This window comes from Neofelis nebulosa, chromosome 6 (genome assembly GCF_028018385.1).
Source record: "Neofelis nebulosa isolate mNeoNeb1 chromosome 6, mNeoNeb1.pri, whole genome shotgun sequence".
Classification (NCBI taxonomy): domain Eukaryota; kingdom Metazoa; phylum Chordata; class Mammalia; order Carnivora; family Felidae; genus Neofelis; species Neofelis nebulosa.
In genome coordinates, this window is record NC_080787.1 from 84763519 (window position 1) to 84782427 (window position 18909).

General features: G+C 34.9%; 1 protein-coding gene across 10 annotated transcripts in view; it reads right to left on the minus strand.

Annotated features, from left to right (window-relative positions):
- Window positions 1–18909, minus strand: part of MAP3K7 (mitogen-activated protein kinase kinase kinase 7) — an 85883-nt gene that overhangs the window by 33606 nt on the left and 33368 nt on the right. For 9 of the 10 annotated variants that reach the window (XR_009263127.1, XR_009263128.1, XR_009263122.1 and 6 more), the window contains exons 7-12: window positions 14888–15016; window positions 12973–13103; window positions 11327–11408; window positions 8805–8935; window positions 8046–8175; window positions 5027–5107 (exon numbers count right to left, since the gene is read on the minus strand). Coding sequence is in view for 2 of the 10 variants with exons in the window: in XM_058734723.1 (XP_058590706.1) it covers window positions 5027–5107; window positions 8046–8175; window positions 8805–8935; window positions 11327–11408; window positions 12973–13103; window positions 14888–15016 (684 nt within the window). In the remaining 8 variants the exon portion in view is untranslated. The remainder of the gene's footprint in view (window positions 1–5026; window positions 5108–8045; window positions 8176–8804; window positions 8936–11326; window positions 11409–12972; window positions 13104–14887; window positions 15017–18909) is intronic. The other variant, XM_058734725.1, reaches the window with a different exon arrangement.

Sequence of the window (18909 nt, forward strand, 5' to 3'; positions counted from 1 at the left end):
GGACTAAATGTGTCTGATTGAAGTTAAAAGTGAATATTCATTAAATTTTTGATATCTGAATGCAGCTGAAATCATAAGGACACCTAAAATTTCACTTTTAAAAAATTAAAAAATAAGTTTAATGTTTATCTTTGAGAGAGAGAGAGAGAGAGAGAGAGAAACAGAGTGCAAGTGGGGGAGGGGCAGAGAGGGACAGAATCTGAAGCAGGCTCCAGGCTCTGAGCTCTCAGCTGAGAGCCAGATGCAGAGCTCGAACTCACAAACCATGAGATCATGACCTGAGCCAAAGTTGAATGCTTAACCGACTGAGCCACGCAGGTGCCCCCCCTCTTTTATTAGTGTTTATTTTTGAGAGACAGAGAGAGAGAGAAGAGAGTGAGAGAGTGCGCGTGCAAGCTGTGAGCTCAGAGCCTGATCTTTCAGCTTTAAGAATAATAGTACAAACAAAAAAATATCAATTAAGTTCAGGCTCTTCAGGGACTTGGGTAAAAACATTTTATATGATTGACTAAAAGACATTTGTATATTCAATATTCTTTATTATTTAATATATCCTTAAAAACAGTATGTAAGAAAATCATCTTTGGTCAAAGCATTCTACGATTCTAAAATGTTATGCCATATTATTTTAGCTTTAAAATACATATACTACTGGGGCGCCTGGGTGGCTCAGTCGGTTGAGCGTCCGACTTCGCTCGGGTCACGATCTCACAGTCCGTGAGTTCGAGCCCTGCATCAGGCTCTGTGCTGACAGCTCAGAGCCTGGAGCCTGCTTCCGATTCTGTGTCTCCCTCTCTCTCTGGCCCTCCCCCCGTTCATGCTCTGTCTCTCTCTGTCTCAAAAATAAATAAAAAAAAAAAATGTAAAAAAAAAAAAATACATATACTACTAAAGTACCACTGTTCAAGGTTCTCAAATAGCACATTAAGGCAAATTCTTATTTACAGAATAAATGAGAATTTTCAAGTGTTTAAAATGAAGTCAAGCTCTATAATTAGTCTGAACTAAGAAATTCAGAAGTACTGAGTAAAACAGCATAAAAACTGTTTATTTGGAAAAATTTACTTTTTTAAGTCTCATATTGGAAACATATATCATTTCAGGGTAGCAATTAATCTGGTATAAACTATGTATAAGGAATTTCATATTAGAAAGGAAGTGCAGAAGACTAATGTTTCAATTAAATCTTTTACAGTTGGATATATATGTATGGATTTGTTAGTACCTTTTTCAGTGGCTTTCAAATTGCATTACAACAGGTGATTTCCTGAAGTGCTCTAACTACTCACACAAGGACTCCAGAATAGTTCATCTTTTTTGATTACCAAAGCTAGAGCCACAAACAAAATTTGCATAACTATCAGAGTCTCCTACTCCATGCTTTATTATTTTTTTTAATTTTTTAAAATGTCTATTCATTTTTTGATAGAGACACAGAGCACGTGGGGAAAGGGCAGAGAGAAGGGGAGACACAGAATCTGAAGCAGGCTCTAGGCCAGGAAGAGGTATAGAAAATTGTGTAGCTTGATCCGTAGGAACTTGTGAGGTATTAAAGGTCCATTTCTGCATGACCTGAGTGACTACTAAATTAATAAATGCTAGCCATAGGTTGCTTGCTCCTCCTCATTTGAACGATGACAAGTATAAAATAGTGCTGAAGAGCAAGCAAACAACATGATTTGAATTTGTTTACCTGTGACTAGAATAGGGGTTTTAGTCACTCTAAAGATGTATTTAAAAAAAAATTCTTTAGAGTAATAGTATTTTACAATTTTAAAAACTTGGTAACTTTTAAAAAAATTCAAGAAGCAATATACACTTTAAAAAGATAGATTTGTATATTGCCAATAAGTACACATAAAAATTTTTGTGATGCTTAGATGAACACTCTTACTAAAAGAGGCAGTTCAGGAATGCCCAGGTAGCTCAGTCAGTTAAGCACTCGACTCTTGATTTTGGCTTAGGTCATGATTTCATGTTTTGTGGGATCCAGCACGGAGCCTGCTTAGGATCCTCCCTCTCTCTCCCTCTCTCTCTGCTCCTCCCTGCTCATGTACTTTCTCTTGCTCTTTGTCTCTCTCAAAATTATAAACTTAAAAAAAAAAAATCAGAATTAAAAAAAAGAAAAAGAGGCAGTTTATTCCAAGAAGTACATCAGACTCAGTATACTGCACTTGGCCAAAGGAAAGTTATTATTCAAACTACTTATTCATAACAGATAAGATAAAAAAAATCTATATTAAAAAAATGCTTACAACTGGGATCCAGTGCTAATGAATAACAGATTGGGTATATCAAGAGGCACTGTAATACCACACAGAACTTGTGGGAAACTGACTTCGAGGAAAAAAAAAATTCTAGAAGGTACTAAGAAATTTTGGGAATTAAGTAATGCCCTCCTTTATAGTTAAAATGGCCATGTAAGACATTTGAAATATTCCCAAAGCATGGGTTATATTTTCATATTTAATTCAATTTAAAAATAAACCTAAGAACACATTAATGGTTTGCTTTTATGTCCAACTATAGTAATTCCAGTGGTTATATTCTTTCATTAAAGAAAGCGAAGCTGATTAAGTTAATATTTGGATATCTGGGGGGGGAAATCAACAAGAATATTTAATAAAATGTATTAATGAATACCATTTCTATTTGAACAGCATTGTTGCTCTGACAAATTAAGAGCAGAATTAAAGTTTCCTGACTCAATAAGGACTCAGTTACCATAAAAGAGGGTCTGCTGGCCAAAGAGCTCTCTTTAATGTGGACACTAAAGAGGAGCGAGGCAGAATTGCTCTATCTTCTCTGACTCAAACAAAAGAGGAGAAAATTGATGTGATTTGGTGTCAGATCTAAGTTGGGACCCTAGCTATGTGTTTCTGGGAAAACCACACAAAACCCATTTGATCGAAGTTCCTCATTTGTAAAATGGCTGTAATTTTATCTGGTAATCCAGTTATAAGACAGCTATGGACATCAATTAAGATGATGTACTTTTATTTAAACTACTTTAGAGTCACATAGAGCATCTATGTGAAACCAGTTTCTCAGCCTTGCCACTGTTGACATTTTAGCTGGATAATTCTTGGTTTGTGGAAGATTGGTACATTGCAGGATGTTTAGCAGCATCCTGGGCTCCTGCCTACTATATGCCCCCTGCCACTTGTGACAACCAAAAATGTTTCCAGATGTTGCCAAATATCCTGTAAGGAGCAAATTCATTCTGGTTGAGAACCACTGAGACTATTCTTTCTCTTCATTCTCCCTCATTATTGTGTACAGTACTGGCTACATCATTCGTTATGTGTGTATTTGTTAATGCTTATTCGTTAAGACATGGATTAAGATTATATTGCCATTTACCTAACTTCTCCTGATTCACTCAAACATTAATGATAATCACAGTTTAAAAGTTTAAATGTTGCCACTTTTTTAGTCAAAATATTATTCCCTTAAACATAGCACCTTTTGGTATGGAGGTAAAATGATTGCAAGTTAATTCTGCAAGCAGGCCATGACTCAATAAGTAAAACTACTATGTGAGAAGTGGGTTAACTCCTCTCTGAACAGCAATAGTGGTATTATAAAATAAATCACTTTGAAAAAATAAACATTAATTACTCTAATATAGTTTTATACAGACCAAATGCCAGGATCCTAAGAATTGTGTAATTTCTGTATTATACGTATTTATAATTTATACAGATTTTACATGTATCCTAGTTCCTAGCCATGGGAGGTCAATAATAGTTTGTTCAGTTAATAGGCACATATTTATTAAATGCAATGTGTGAGGCATCGTGCCAGATAACTCTGATACAATCAATAATAAGTAACAAAGGCATGGTGTCTATTCTGTTTTCATTTTACTATGGGAGAAAAAGACCTCTAGATATTCAACTACAATGCTATGCTAGAAATACAATCACAAGCAATACACACAGTGCTGAAGAATTCACCAAAATCACATCCATGAATGTCTGTAGGGAAAACTGTGTTTCTTTTTGGGAAGAGGTGGAGGAAAACCTAAAGCAGAGGAATAAATAAAAGATATATATTATTTTAAGTTTATATATTTATTCTGGGGGGGGGGAGCAAGGGCATGTACACATGAGGTGGGGAGGGGCAAAGAGAGAAGGAGAGAGAATCAGCACAGAGCCTGATGTGCAACTCGATCTCATGAAACCTGCACTGAGATCAAGAGATGGATGCTTGCCTGACTAAGCAACCCAGGTGCCCGAATACAGGATCACTTTGGTGACATACGTTAACCGATATATGCCATTTAAATTTCTATCAAAAATGGTGATTTAGATTCATCTATGAAATTATCACCATGAGAAGAAATAAAAGCAATTTACCAATTTTAAGACACTGAAGTACCATGTGTGACTTAGGTATAAAAACATGTAATTTGCAAAAAGATTCTCCTAATAACACATAAGAATCAGAATTGACCACAATTCTTTGTCAAGACACCATGCAAAACAGCAAATCTCATTTAATTTTACTCTGTTTCTATTTTCTATGTTAAGGCAACATGGTATTTAGCAATTCTCTTTTCTCAACTTCATATTTCACTTGCTACCAACAGAAAGAGGCTTGGATAGGAAGCCTCAAGAGAGTCCAAAAAGGAGAAACCAAGGAAGGAAAAGAGCCCAGGACATCAAATATTTTTAAATAGTTGTTCCCTCTTTCTGCTGAGAGAAAACAACGTCTTGGTTCAGCTCATGTGCTCACTTAAGAGCAGGGAGGACGATGGTAGAATTCTGGGCTAGCATTCTCCCTTCTGTGAAAAGGTTTACTTTGCCTTCTATTTTACTCTCATTTTTGGAGATTTAAGGTATCCTGTCAAGCCTGCTTCATTGTATATAAATGTATAGTTTTCAATCTGTCTCCCTAGTTACTGTATGCAGGTGTCTATTTTCATGTCCTATAAAGATTGGAGCAAGAAGCATTTTATAAGTACCAGGGATCATTATTCCGGTCCCACAGCTATTAGACCAACTCAGGTGGTCTTTGATACCTGATATGACGATCTCAGGGACATCCAGAATGTTGCCAAATGAAGCAGTTTTACGGTGGCCCCGTTTAGGCTTGGAATAGGCTGCAAAAACATATATATACAGTATACATGCAAACAACCACAAACAGTAACACAGAAAATGATTAACTATAAAAACAGAATAATTTTCAAATAGCTATGTTAATAATACTTCATGCAGAATGGCATGCAGGACTGTCTAACTTTTCATCCATGCTTGGAAAAGGCGTGATTTAGGAGAAAACTATCAATAAAGACGTGTCACATACTGGTTTTAATTAGGAGAGAAAAAAAAGGACAGAGACACACAAAGCTGCAGGATGAGGAAGCAAAATTTCAAACATGTTCATAGAAACAATCTACCTAAGTGAAATCACTGATAAGCAATGGGGAGCTAGGATGAAAGTGGGAAGGGAGAGAGGAGTTAAAAAGAAATAAGCTGCCATATTTTTTTAATTACACAAACACAGGAATATATATTCCAGATAGACGTTTCTTGAAGTGTGCTATAAAGTAAAATTAGGTGATTAAATAGTAATTATTGAATCAAAGAATGAAATGTATATGCTTTTATAAATATAAATATTTACACATACTTCTATTAAACTGAACGTTACACATACTTCTATTAAACTGACTGTTTACTGTAGTTCTCAAAGTTCAAGGTGCATTCCCATTACATGTGAACAGTGTTAGAAGCTGGAGAATTCGAATCTTTCAAAGTAAGACAATTCATTTAAAAAAATCTGAATTGTATGAATTCAATGGATGTTCAACAGCATCTATTCTACATTTAGAGAGTGAGATAATCTAAATGTGTGTGGTTGTTTTTTTACCTAGTGAAATATCATTTCTGTAAAGAATAATAATAAATCAGTACCTGACTAGAAAACTGACACTAGCAAAGATACAAAACTGTAATAATGCCACTTATTTTAAGGCCATTATCTTAATAATGCCACTAGCCATCATTACTTAGCTGATCTAACTTGAATGACATCCCTGAAGGGAAAAAGGTTCCCCAAGTGTGAAGGTATGTCACTGTGTGCGCTATTCACCTGACACTACACTGAGAACCCCTCACTTGACAGAAAAACACTTATGACTCAGGGACCATGAAGGCTTGTTAGTGGCTAGTGAGCTCCATTCAACTTGATTATTTATGAAGATTCATCCATGTGGCAGAGACTCCGAGTCCCCTTCCAATCTCTATCTTTCCCATCTTTCTTAGCAACAGAACTCTAACTTTACTCAAGGCAGCAATGTTCCCAGATAAAAGATCACAGATCCTTCTTTCCTGTGCAGCCATCTGTAGCCATCTGACCATATTATGATGGCCAAAGGCATATATGGAAGTTGTTAGGGGGAACTTCTGATAAAGGTCTTTGAAAGAGCTTGGGCATTTACCCTTTGGCATTCCCCTAATTCTCCTTTCTTGCTGCCCTGACTGTGGATGTGATGACTAGAATTGTAATAGTTATTCAGCAACACAAAGTCTTTGAGGAGACAAGTCACGCAATATGGCTTGTGGCACAGAGACAGAGAAATTCAGCTGCCTAATGATCATGGAGCCTACCTTCAAATTTCTTTATTTAAGAAAAAAAAAAAAAAGCTTAGGTGTTAAAGACAGCTATTTTGAATATTCTGCTATATCTAACTGATTCTAATGCTGATACAGTCAGTGATCATAATTAGATGAAGACAAGTACAGTATGACATTCCTCTGGAAAACTTCTTTCTGAAAAAAGCTCCACACAAAATGAGAATATTCCATTTAGAAAAAAAAAAATAAGAAAAATACCTAAAAAACAAAACAAAACAAAAAACACACGAACCTAGTTAGCTAAGTTAAAGAATATATACGCTAATATACATGAAAATACACATGTATACACATATATGGCTTAAAAGACCAGAGGTAAATATATAAAATTGTTAAATGCTTCTCTCTGAGTGGGACAATTATAGAAAATTGTGGGTTTTTTGTTGTTTGTTTACATTTCCACATTTTCCACAAAAGAAATGTATTTACTTTTATAATTAGCTCCCCTCTACTCCTGGAAGAATTGGAAAGAAAACAAATTAAACCAGTATTACGACCCTTGAACAACGTGAGTTTCAGCTGCATGTATCCAATTATATGTGATTAAAGAAAAGATACAGTATAGTACTATAAATGTATTTCCCTTATAATATTCTTAATAACACTTTCTTTCTCTAGCTTATTTTAAGAATACAGTATATAATACATGTAACATGCAAAATATGTGTTCAGCAATTGTTTGTATTATTGTAAGGCTTCAGGTCAATGGTAGGTTATTAATAGTTAAGTTCTGGGGTAGTCAAAAGTTACATGTGGATTTTTGACTGCATGGCGGGTTAATGTCCCTAACCTCTACAATGTTCAAGAGTCAACTGTAACTGTCTTTGTGCTGACCAGTACCTCTGTAATTAATCATTTTAAGAAGTGAAAAAATGGAATTCAAATGCTAACTTTTCCAAGATTGAATGAAATTACCGTGATCTTTTATATTACAATTAGCTATACACAACTTATCTATTTTTGCTATCAGAAGGAGAAGGAGCAGACAGTAAAGCCAAACCACACTTGGATCTATAGTATATTTTTCTGCTAATTTCAAAATAAAATATTTGCCATTATGTGAAGTTAGCACAAATTCTAGTAGAATCACTCAAAATCCTCTGAAACATACTAGTTTTGGCAAAATTTCAATTTCCCACTTAAATTTTCAGCTCATGTTTGAGCTGAATTACATTTGGTAAAAATATAATTTATGATCCAAATAATTTTACAAGTCATACCTGCCTTATTTGGAACTGGAGAAAAACATGAATTATTGTTAGTAGCTTAGAAAGTCTACTGTAAGCCTACTTCCTGCTTTAAAAAAATTCATAACACAAAAAACCCCTGACATCGCCATAGGTGAAACAACTGAAACTACTCTTTCCACTCCTCTGCAGATTTTTACTTCCTTTTTACCTGTTGTCGCAGCAATCCTGGCTTCTATTTCAGACATGTCAGCACTCATCCTCTTGCCCTCAGAGGTGGGGGGCAAGCTCTCCACACTGCTCCCACGGGAAGCTCCCAGGCTTAAACGTCCCGATTCACTCTGTTAAAATTACAGGTCAATTTGAATTATTGAAGTTCTTTAAATTTAAAAATCCTGGGCAACCTAGGAGGAGGAAGATATCAACTGAGATTCTTAGAGATTCTGTGCTGTTATGAAGGAAAAAGGAGGATCTAAGGGAGAGCAAGCTACAAACACTGCCTTTAGGAAAGGGCAGTCACTAGAGTTGGAAGTTAAATGCTACGATTATTCTTTAACCTAAATGTATCATGTAAGATGAATAAAATCACTACTTAACATACTTTTAAACCAGTAACAGCAAAAACATAATAAATCTGAACAGTATGAAATGACAGACTGAGGACAAACTCCTTTAACTGAGTAGTAGAACCAAGAAATAAGCATCTTACATATTTAACCATTAAAGTTAGGGAACATCACAGGGAGGGAGTTGTGCTATTGGCAAAGGCAGCCATAATCAGAAGACAAAACAATTTGATCGGTAATAAACAGTAGGAGAATATCATTTTATGTCTCTATTCTTATCTGCTTCAAGAATAAGACTCAGCACTTGTATAATGGGAGATGCCAAATAATTAATTTTAGTTAGCATAAAGTTGTGACTACTAGTAAGGTCATCACAGAATTTTACTTTTAGTAACAAAACAAACCTGTTGCTTTGCCTGATTTTTCAACAATTTTGATTCTAAGCGTTTAATAGTATCATTTGTTGCAGGAATTTGCTCCATATTAGTGTCACTTTTATTACTGGTATTTGTAGAAGCGATGTCCATGAATGAGCCTAGGAAAGCAGAAACATTTATGACTACAGGTTGGAATAATACAGATGCTTTATTCAATAATACGTAACGTAAATTATTTTCTAAACTAACAAGACATGAATATGAACAAAATAAGACTTTTCAAGTCAATAAAGATATCCAAACAAATCCATTTTAAATGGAATTTAAGGATAGCACAGAAAGGGAACCAAAATGCTTATTAGTCTTCTAATAGTACAAGGATGACTTTAAGGTTCTTAGCCTGAGCTGGTAAATCAGAGTGGCTATTAATCAAGATGGTGAAGACGATGGGAGAAGTAAGTTTGAAGGGACTATCAGAAGTTTAATTTGGAAAACATAAGTTTGATTTCTTATCAGGTATCAAGCAAGTAGGTGGATATAGGAGTACAAAGGTCAGGTCTGGGATGGAGCAAAATACCAGCAAATAGATGGTATATAAAACCATGATACTGGATGAGATCATGAAGGAGATGAGTGTAGAGAAATAAGCTAAAGGCTCAATGACTGAGCCCTAGGAATACTGACATGTGTAGGTTAGGAAGATAAAAAAATAACCAGCCTAGGAAACCATCAGAAAAGTGGCCAGAGATGGAAGATGAAATCCAGGCTACTATGGTATCCTGAAGATCAACTGAAGAACATGCTATAGAAGGAGAGAGTAATGAAATGTGTCAAATGTTACTGAAAGTCAAAAAAGAAGAGAACTAAAAATCATTCATTTCGATTTAGTTATGTGGAGACAACTGGTGACCTTGACAAGAGCAATTCTGGAGTAGCGGTATAATAAAAGCCTGAATGGACTGGGCACAGGAAAGAATGGGAAGAGGTAACAGAATGTAAGTACAGACTATACATGCCTTGGGAATGATTCCAGTAGAAAGGCTAACACTGATGAGGCAACAGACTGAGGGAAGAACAACTGGGAAGAGCAGATGGGATATAGTGCACAAGCAGACACGCCTGCCTTTGGTGAGAGCATGGAGAGCTTAGCCATTTTAACAGAAGAGAATGGAGAGCAGAAGGGCCCAGATACAGGTAGGTGGGCAGATGTAGTGGGGCAGCTTCTGGAAGCTATCTTTTCTGATTACTCCAATTTTGTCAAAGAAATAACAAATGGGATCAGCTGAAAGTGTGTAGTGAAGAGATGTTTGAAGTTTGAGGAGAGAGGCTAAAGTATACAATTAAGTCATCTAAGAGAGAGGAGATAGACTAAAATATGGCACAACTATCCAACGTCACTAAATCACTAAGGCATTTGAAGACCTTAAACATGAGTCGTCTCCAGACACATTCAGCTGCACTGCTATAGACAAGGGGAAACTGAGTGTCAGATTTAACAAATTAAGTTTAGCCAAACAAGCTAAAGATAAGAAATTATAGTAACCAGCTGGAATTAAGTGAAGGGAGGATGAAAAGGAAGGACCTAAGAGAACTGCGGCTCAGTAAACAGAAGAATCAAAGGACTGAAGGTCACAGCACTGAAACAGAGAGAGGGTTTGGAAGCAGTGGTAGAAACACACGATGGAATTTTAGAGAAGTGCATTTAAGAATTCAGTGCAACTCCTTTTGGGATGAGCACTGGGTGTTGTATGGAAACCAATTTGACAATAAATTTCATATATTGGGAAAAAAAAAAAGAATTCAGTGCAACCCAAAAGATTTTCGGTAAAAATGGAATTTGGGAACAACTATTAAACCAGATTAAAATAAATGCAATTATTTAGATCAGTAAAAATACTTGTCGGTAAAAATACAATTTTAAGTACGGGATAAATATTGTATATATACACACACAAGCCCTTTTGTTTTAATTAAATTAACAATGAATGCTTAAAATGCCATATAATTTGAGAGGCACAATTTTTCTAAGAGAGTTATTTCTATGGTCTTTTTTGATGATCACAAACTTCAATCCCACTACTACTTGATATTTAGAAAAGTAAGGAACTTTGAACTAAAAATAAGAGTTCTTAAATAAGAGTTTCTATAGACTCTTCTACAAAGACCAAAAAGTAGGGTGTTCATGATGAAGAAATACGTTGTTTTTTATATTTACAATAATTTCTAATATTCTTTGATGTAGCAGTATCTGTGTAAAAACGATTTTTATTTTTCAAATAAAGAACGACATTCCCAGCAATACAATATCCCATCTTTTTATATATAACTATGCAAGAATTCTAAGACTTGGAAGCAAGTCTTTAGTAACTCTTTAATCTCGGTACCTTCATGAAGAATGATGCACCAGGAAACTCAAATTGCAGTCAATCATATGAAATGAAGAAATTAAAATGCAAATAGAGACATCATTCATTGCCTCTTGATTATAATTTCATAGGAACAGAGACACAAAAAAATTAGGTTATTACTCTTCCAATCTATCCATTTACCTGTACTGGTGGCAGAATTGCTCTGTCCTTCATCTGAGTACTGACAAGGATACTGTAATGGCTCATCTGCTCCTGGAAAGTACTATGTATGAAAAAGTAAATTACAATTTAAAATTTCTTTAATACAAATTAAATCCTGTAATAATTAACTTGGAGAGTACACATTAATTATTTCTTTGTTCTGGGATTTGAAAGTAGGAAAGTGCTGCTTTATTTTCTGTAAGGCATACACTGAATTTACAGATACCTAAACTCAGTATGTTCCTTAAGTTTTTGATTTTACAAAGATGACGATAATGTGCTACTCTTTTGAATTTCCACTATGATCAATGCCATATATCTACTTAAGTATCTATTTTACATAGAGCCTAGATAGTTTTGAAGAAAACAACATACATTTCTGTAAAGGAACACAGGAAATAGTATGACTCCTCACAATGATATAAAACGTACTTATGTTCTCATAGTAGTGATATAAACTTCCAAACTGCTGAAATTATTGTTAGCCTGGCAACTGAGCCTGTTATGTCATAGAATAATTGTTAGAACTAATATTTTGAATATCAGAGATAGATTATGGCTGTTTCTCTATAAATTGGAGATGTAATATTGGAAATTTTTGCTGGATAAATATTAGAACTTAGGGGAAAAAAGGAAGGTCTTCTTTTCAAATCAGACAAAGCAAATATAAGTACAATTATAATTTGAACAATTTATGTATCCCAATGTTTTCAAGTATCTGACTATGGCGACTAAGTTGTTTTATTATGACCGTATCTTTAGGGCTTGATGTATAGCTGGTATCCACATATGATGGGAAGTTTTAATCAGAGTAGTTCATGCTTGGTTTCAATAGAATAAACAGATCTTTGGCCATTTAGGAAGTATATATTTAAGGAGTTTGAAGGGTTCTTCTAGTGAGCAAATTGTTGTGAAATTCAGGGACTTTTCATAAGTATGTGAACTTTTAAAAGTCAAAGTAGCGTTTGATAGATTTTGCTAGTGCACCAAAAACCAGAGTCCTAAAATTATTCAAATAATTCTAAAAGTGTTTGTTTATAGACTAAGAAATTTTGATGATCATTTAACAGGGCTCTTCTAACTTTAAAAATTCCATAAATCCTAGAAGTTTAACTTTTTAATGGCAAATGAAAAGCTAAAAATATGCAATGAAAAAATCATTTAAATAAAGGTGTCTGGGAATGCAACCATTCTTTTGTCCTGCAGATAAGTGATTGTTTGAAGAAGATCTGCACTCAAGAAAATTTAAAATTTAGTTTGGCAAGTATTAGAGTCAGAATATACCTAAGTCCTGTAAAGACATTTAATTCAGCTTCTCTCACATTACAGATGAGGCAACAGGCCCCCAAAACAAACACATCTGTCCACTAAGTTACACAGGAGGAAAAACCAAGTCCAGAAACCTAGTCTAGCTATCTTTCCAGTATAAAGAACTAGACTTTTTTTCTTTTCCAAAATAACATTTCTTCCTTTGATTACAGGAGTGATAAGTACCCATTCTAACTTGGACAATACAGAAAAGTATAAAGCAGAAAAAAGCAATAATGTCTCTTTACTTCAAAATCCCAAACTCAGTATATATCAAATTCCCCTAAATCCAAAACCCCTCAAGAGAAGGATTATACCCGCATCAAGTGAGTCATTATTTTCACAATCTCCTCCATTGAAGGGCGCTGAGAAGGATCTTTAGACCAACAACGAGTCATCAGGCTCTCAATGGGCTTAGGTAAATTTTTGATCAGTGGTGGTCGAGTACCTATAATTGAAAATTAGAGGGGGGAGGAAAGAATGTATTTACCCAAAGAATGGTGTAAGCTTTTTATATGTATTTCCAATACAGTAGTTATTTTATAGTTCTTGTAATTTAAGATTTATTTTGGAATAATAAAAGTACATTTTTTTTTGGTCTATTAGGTTAACATATTTTCATAAAGGGGAAGCTATACTTTTTGCAAAGTTAAATTAAAATTTTTATATGCATTATGGTTAAGAGTGAGACTGAGAAATAATATTTCATTTGTTCTAATATTGTTCTTTTAACAAATAATAATGGCTTAGTGAGTGTTTTATTAAGAAAATAAAATGGTGGCTTGAGGTAATCTTCCTTGAACTGTATTTTCAGATTTACTGTAAAAATTTCAAATGTGTTTGAAAAATCTTCCATAGCAGAAAAGTCACATCACTGTGGTATCATACTCACTGACCTCCAAATGACTCTTTTGTTGGTGGCAGACATTTTTTGGCTGCTGTGAATCTGTCATTTCACAAGCTGAAAACTATCAACTTTTACGTAATTACCAAGACTGTAATATTATTAGTGAGGTCCCTATCTTAAAGAAAGCTTCAAATATAATGAAATTTTTGTAATTTCACCAACTAACAAGTTAGTTCTTTTATTCCTTACTTCACTGTCAATTATTTACTGACAACTGACAGAGAGAACATGAAACACTGTCTTGTCAGTGCTCTAGTACTCTCTACAATGACATTAAAGGTAGTAAAATGAAAGGTAGTACAGGAAACTGGTAAAAACACTTAAGATTACTCAGATGATGGCACTGTTTGACAAGTCTATTAATGACCTAATTAGGCAGGTATTTGTATGATTTGTGGAATAGTGTATTAAAATGCCAATAAAACTAAAATGGCATAATCAGAATGATTACAGCCAAATGATAAATTAGAGAGTGATGCAAAAATTAGGAAGGTTAAACAAGGTTTCCCTTCATGAAGAGTTTATTTTTCCAAATAAAATGTGAAGTAACTAGATTATGAAGAACATGTATTTTAACATCATAAGTGGTTAGAAACATAACTACCGGTCTAAAAGGAGCGGGAGGGATGCAAAGAAAGAGTTCATATATCAATATAATTTAAAAATATGGGCACCGAGAGTCACAAAGATCTGGATATGAATCCCAGCAATACCACTTACTAATCTAGTGACCTTGGGCAACTTCCTTTTCCTGTTTAGGTCTCAGTTTCCTAATCTATAAAACTGTAAAATGAGGAATAGTACTCCCTTCATAAGGATGGATGAGGAGATAGAAAGAAAGAGTATGTGATGAACTCTGTTTTGTCTTTACGAATAGCTTAAGTAACAACTCTTATTATTATTCTTTGCTTCCTCAAGAGAAAAGGTTATACCTCCCTCAACTACCTTGATCATGAGAAGAGATTTTACTTATTTATTTAATTTTTAAATTTTATTTTCTCCACAGAGTCCAACCCAATGCTTTTCCATCCCCTGGAGAAAGCCATCCTAGGTAGTTGGCTCTGGCTGTACTGATGGCCTTTCCCAAATCAGCAGAATCAGCAGACCTCCTCAGCCTTGTTCTAAGGACAGGACCAGTCTCGGCACTGCCCTGACTGATTTGGGGGGTGTGGGGAGGAGTGCAGGAGACTGATGGCAGCAAAGTATTCTGGCAACAAAGAACTGGATGTTTTAATGTTAGGGATAAATGATTTTCTTTGAGGTAGACACAATTTTCCAGACAGAAAATATGCAAAATAATTAAAGAAAAATTTCTTTTTACGAACCATTATGAACAGCCCACATGATACGGAAAGCTGGGCCACCAATCTCATCAAAGGGTTTCCGACGTGTTATTACTTCCCAAAGGATAATACCCCAGCTGAAGACGTCACATTTTTCACTGTAATTGCTACCTAGAAAAAAAGATGGTATAATTTCAAGACTTTTTTCCACATGACTTACAGAAACAACTGTTTTCATAAATTTTAAGAGTGAGCACTGTGTACAGGAGGATACTGCATGTAGAGCTGAGAAATTACTCTTTGTGAAATACCTTAAGTCTCTGCAGCAAATATATTTATTTAATGAATTGAGTGTTAATGCACTAAAAAAATCACCTTAGAAAGTTGGTCATTTTCTACCTTTCATTCAGAGGCATAGGACCTTTCTTCTATTTATTTAGACTTATACTTTCCCCGGGACACAGTATGAAACATCTGTACATTACTTTCTGTAATTTTTTAATCTTAAATTTTCTTCTCCCATTCATTCTTTTGATGGATAGAACTACCCTACTAGCAAAGCAAAAGAAATTTCTAATTTAGTGATAAGATTTTCTTTTCAATATCTGGCAAGATAAAATTTAATTTGCAAACTTAAAAGTTGTAAGCAGTGAAAATTATGCATAACAAATTTATAGTAAGCAGATTACGCTGCCAAATTTGTAGGATCACTAAATCGGTGGGTGAATCAGCACAATAAACAGCCAAAACCCACAAAAAACCCACTGTAACAACGAACAATTATTATAGTGATAGCTACACATGTACTTAGCACGTGTATTACACATGCAACTAAGCTGCACACTGTAAGCATTAAAATGAGATTACAGTCGGACTTGGGCTACAGGTGCTGACATCTTTCAGAAATGAAGAAGTCTAGCTTAATAGTATGAGCTTTGTTACTCTAAATATTAAAAGTAACTTTTATTTCTGGGCTTTTTTGAATAAACAAATCTTTTTGCTTTCCATACTATAGTAATACTATGTTATTTTAACACACAAGAAAGTATTTTAAATAGTTTTAAAACAATGTATTCTGTATATGAACTTAAAAACAGGAGGCATTATTTAATTTTGTATAATTTAACATTTGCTGGTCCATTCACTTTTTGATTGAATTTCAGGGCAAAATAGGTCCACTCAAGTGACCATGTGCACAGCAAATTTCTCCTTCCCTCAAGTGGCTATAAACAAAGAAACAAAAATCTTTAAATTCATCAAAAATAGAAGAAATAAGACATAAGCAGAACCTGATTACTAAACTGATTCTAAATTTTATGGACAGTCTTACTTCCTAATATACAAATCACACATCTTCAGTTCAACTTTACTCATTTAACAGATAGCTTGATGTTTTCATACAGAAACCTATCATGAATTTATAGACCATTCTTTTAGAACTTGCGTGAAATACGGAGATGTAAAAGAAAGCGAACAGGGGTGCCTGGGTGGCTCAGTCAGTTAAGCGTCTGACTCTTGATTTTGACTCAGGTCATGATCTCACGTTTCTTGAGATTGGGCCCTGTGTCCAGCTCAGTGCTGACAGCACTGGAGCTTGCTTGGGATACTCTCTCCCTCTCTGTCCCTCCCCCCACTTGTTCTTTCCCTCAAAATAAATAAACTTAAAAAAAGAAACTAAACATAAGATTTTTCTTTACTTGTCTTTCTTAGTTATCATATTTCTGCCAAATTACTTGTATTCCAAAGGCATGCTCATTTCAACTTTGGATGTCAATTTTTAATTGCTAGGAAACCAATACAAAAGTACAGTTGAGTCTTACTATTCCTGGTATTTATGTTCTATAAAGTTTCTGCGAAGACTGAAATTAGTGAATGCTGAATCATTTGCTCATAGGGGCAATCAGAGTTGGGTTCCTGTGAGGCTCTTAATGTCAACTGGTCAAAACATGGAAGTCTGGAAAACCTCCAAAAGCATGGAGGTTAAAGAACACCCTACTAAAGAATGAATGGGTCAACCAGGCAATTAGAGAATAAATTAAAAAAAATATGGAAACAAAAATGAAAATACAACAATCCAAACGCTTTGGGACGCAGCGAAGGCAGTCCTGAAAGGAAAATACATTGCAATCCAGGCCTATCTCAAGAAACAAGAAAAATCCCAAATACAGAATCTAACAGCACACCTAAAGGAAATAGAAGCAGAGGAGCAAAGACAACCCAAACCCAGCAGAAGAAGAGAAATAATAAAGATCAGAGCAGAAATAAACAATATAGAATCTAAAAAAACTGTAGAGCAGATCAATGAAACCAAGAGTTGGTTTTTTGAAAAAATAAACAAAATTGATAAACCTCTAGCCAGGCTTCTCAAAAAAGAAAAGGGAGATGACCCAAATAGATAAAATCATGAATGAAAATGGAATTATTACAACTAATCTCTCAGAAAAACAAGCAATTATCAGGGAATACTATGAAAAATTATATGCCAACAAACTGGACAACCTGGAAAAAATGGACAAATTCCTAAACACACACACATTTCCAAAACTCAAACAGGAGGAAACAGAAAGCTTGAACAGACCCATAACCAGCGAAGAAATTGAATCAGTTATCAAAAATCTCCCAACAAATAAGAGTCCAGGACCAGATGGCTTCCCGGGGGAGTTCTACCAGACATTTAAAGCAGAGATAATACCTATCCTTCTCAAGCTATTCCAAGAAATAGAAAGGGAAGAAAAACTTCCAGACTCATTCTATGAAGCCAGTATTACTTTGAATCCTAAACCAGACAGAGACCCAGTAAAAAAAGAGAACTACAGGCCAATATCCCTGATGAATATGGATGCAAAAATTCTCAATAAGATACTAGCAAATCAAATTCAACAGCTTATAAAAAGAATTATTCACCATGATCAAGTGGAATTCATTCCTGGGATGCAGGGCTGGTTCAACATTCGCAAGTCAATCAACGTGATACATCACATTAATAAAAGAAAAGATAAGAACCATATGATCCTCTCAACTGATGCAGAAAAAGCATTTGACAAAATTCAGCATCCTTTCTTAATAAAAACCCTCAAGAAAGTCAGGATAGAAGGAACATACTTAAACATCATAAAAGCCATTTATGAAGAGCCCACAGCTAATATCATCCTCAATGGGGAAAAACTGAGAGCTTTCTCCCTGAGATCAGGAACACGACAGGGATGTCCACTCTGACCACTGTTGTTTAACATAGTTTTGGAAGTGCTAGCATCAGCAGATAACAAAAGGAAATCAAAGGCATCAAAATTGGCAAAGATGAAGTCAAGCTTTCACTTTTTGCAGATGACATGGTATATACATGGAAAATCCGATAGACTCCACCAAAAGTCTGCTAGAATGGATACATGAATTCAGCAAAGTTGCAGGATACAAAATCAATGTACAGAAGTCAGTTGCATTCTTATACACTAATAATGAAGCAACAGAAAGATAAAGAAACTGATCCCATTCACAATTGCACCAAGATGCATAAAATACCTAGGAATAAATCTAACCAAAGATGTAAAAGATCTATATGCTGAAAACTATAGAAAGCTTATGAAGGAAATTGAAGAAGACATAGAGAAATGGAAAAACATTCCGTGCTCATGGGTTGGAAGAATAAATATTGTTAAAATGTCAATACTACCCAAAGCTATCTACACATCCAATGCAATCCCAATCAAAATTTCACCAGCATTCTTCTCGAAGCTAGAACAAGCAATCCTAAAATTCATATGGATCCACAAAAGGCCCCAAATAGCCAAAGAAATTTTGAAGAAGACGACCAAAGCAGGAGGCATCACAATCCCAGACTTTACCCTCTACTACAAAGCTGTAATCATCAAGACAGCATAGTATTGGCACAAAAACAGACACACAGACCAATGGAATAGAATAGAAACCCCAGAACTAGACCCACAAAAGTATGGCCACCTAATCTTGGACAAAGCAGGAAAGAATATCCAATGCAAAAAAGATGGTCTCTTTAACAAATGGCACTGGGAGAACTGGACAGCAACATGCAGAAGAATGGAACTAGA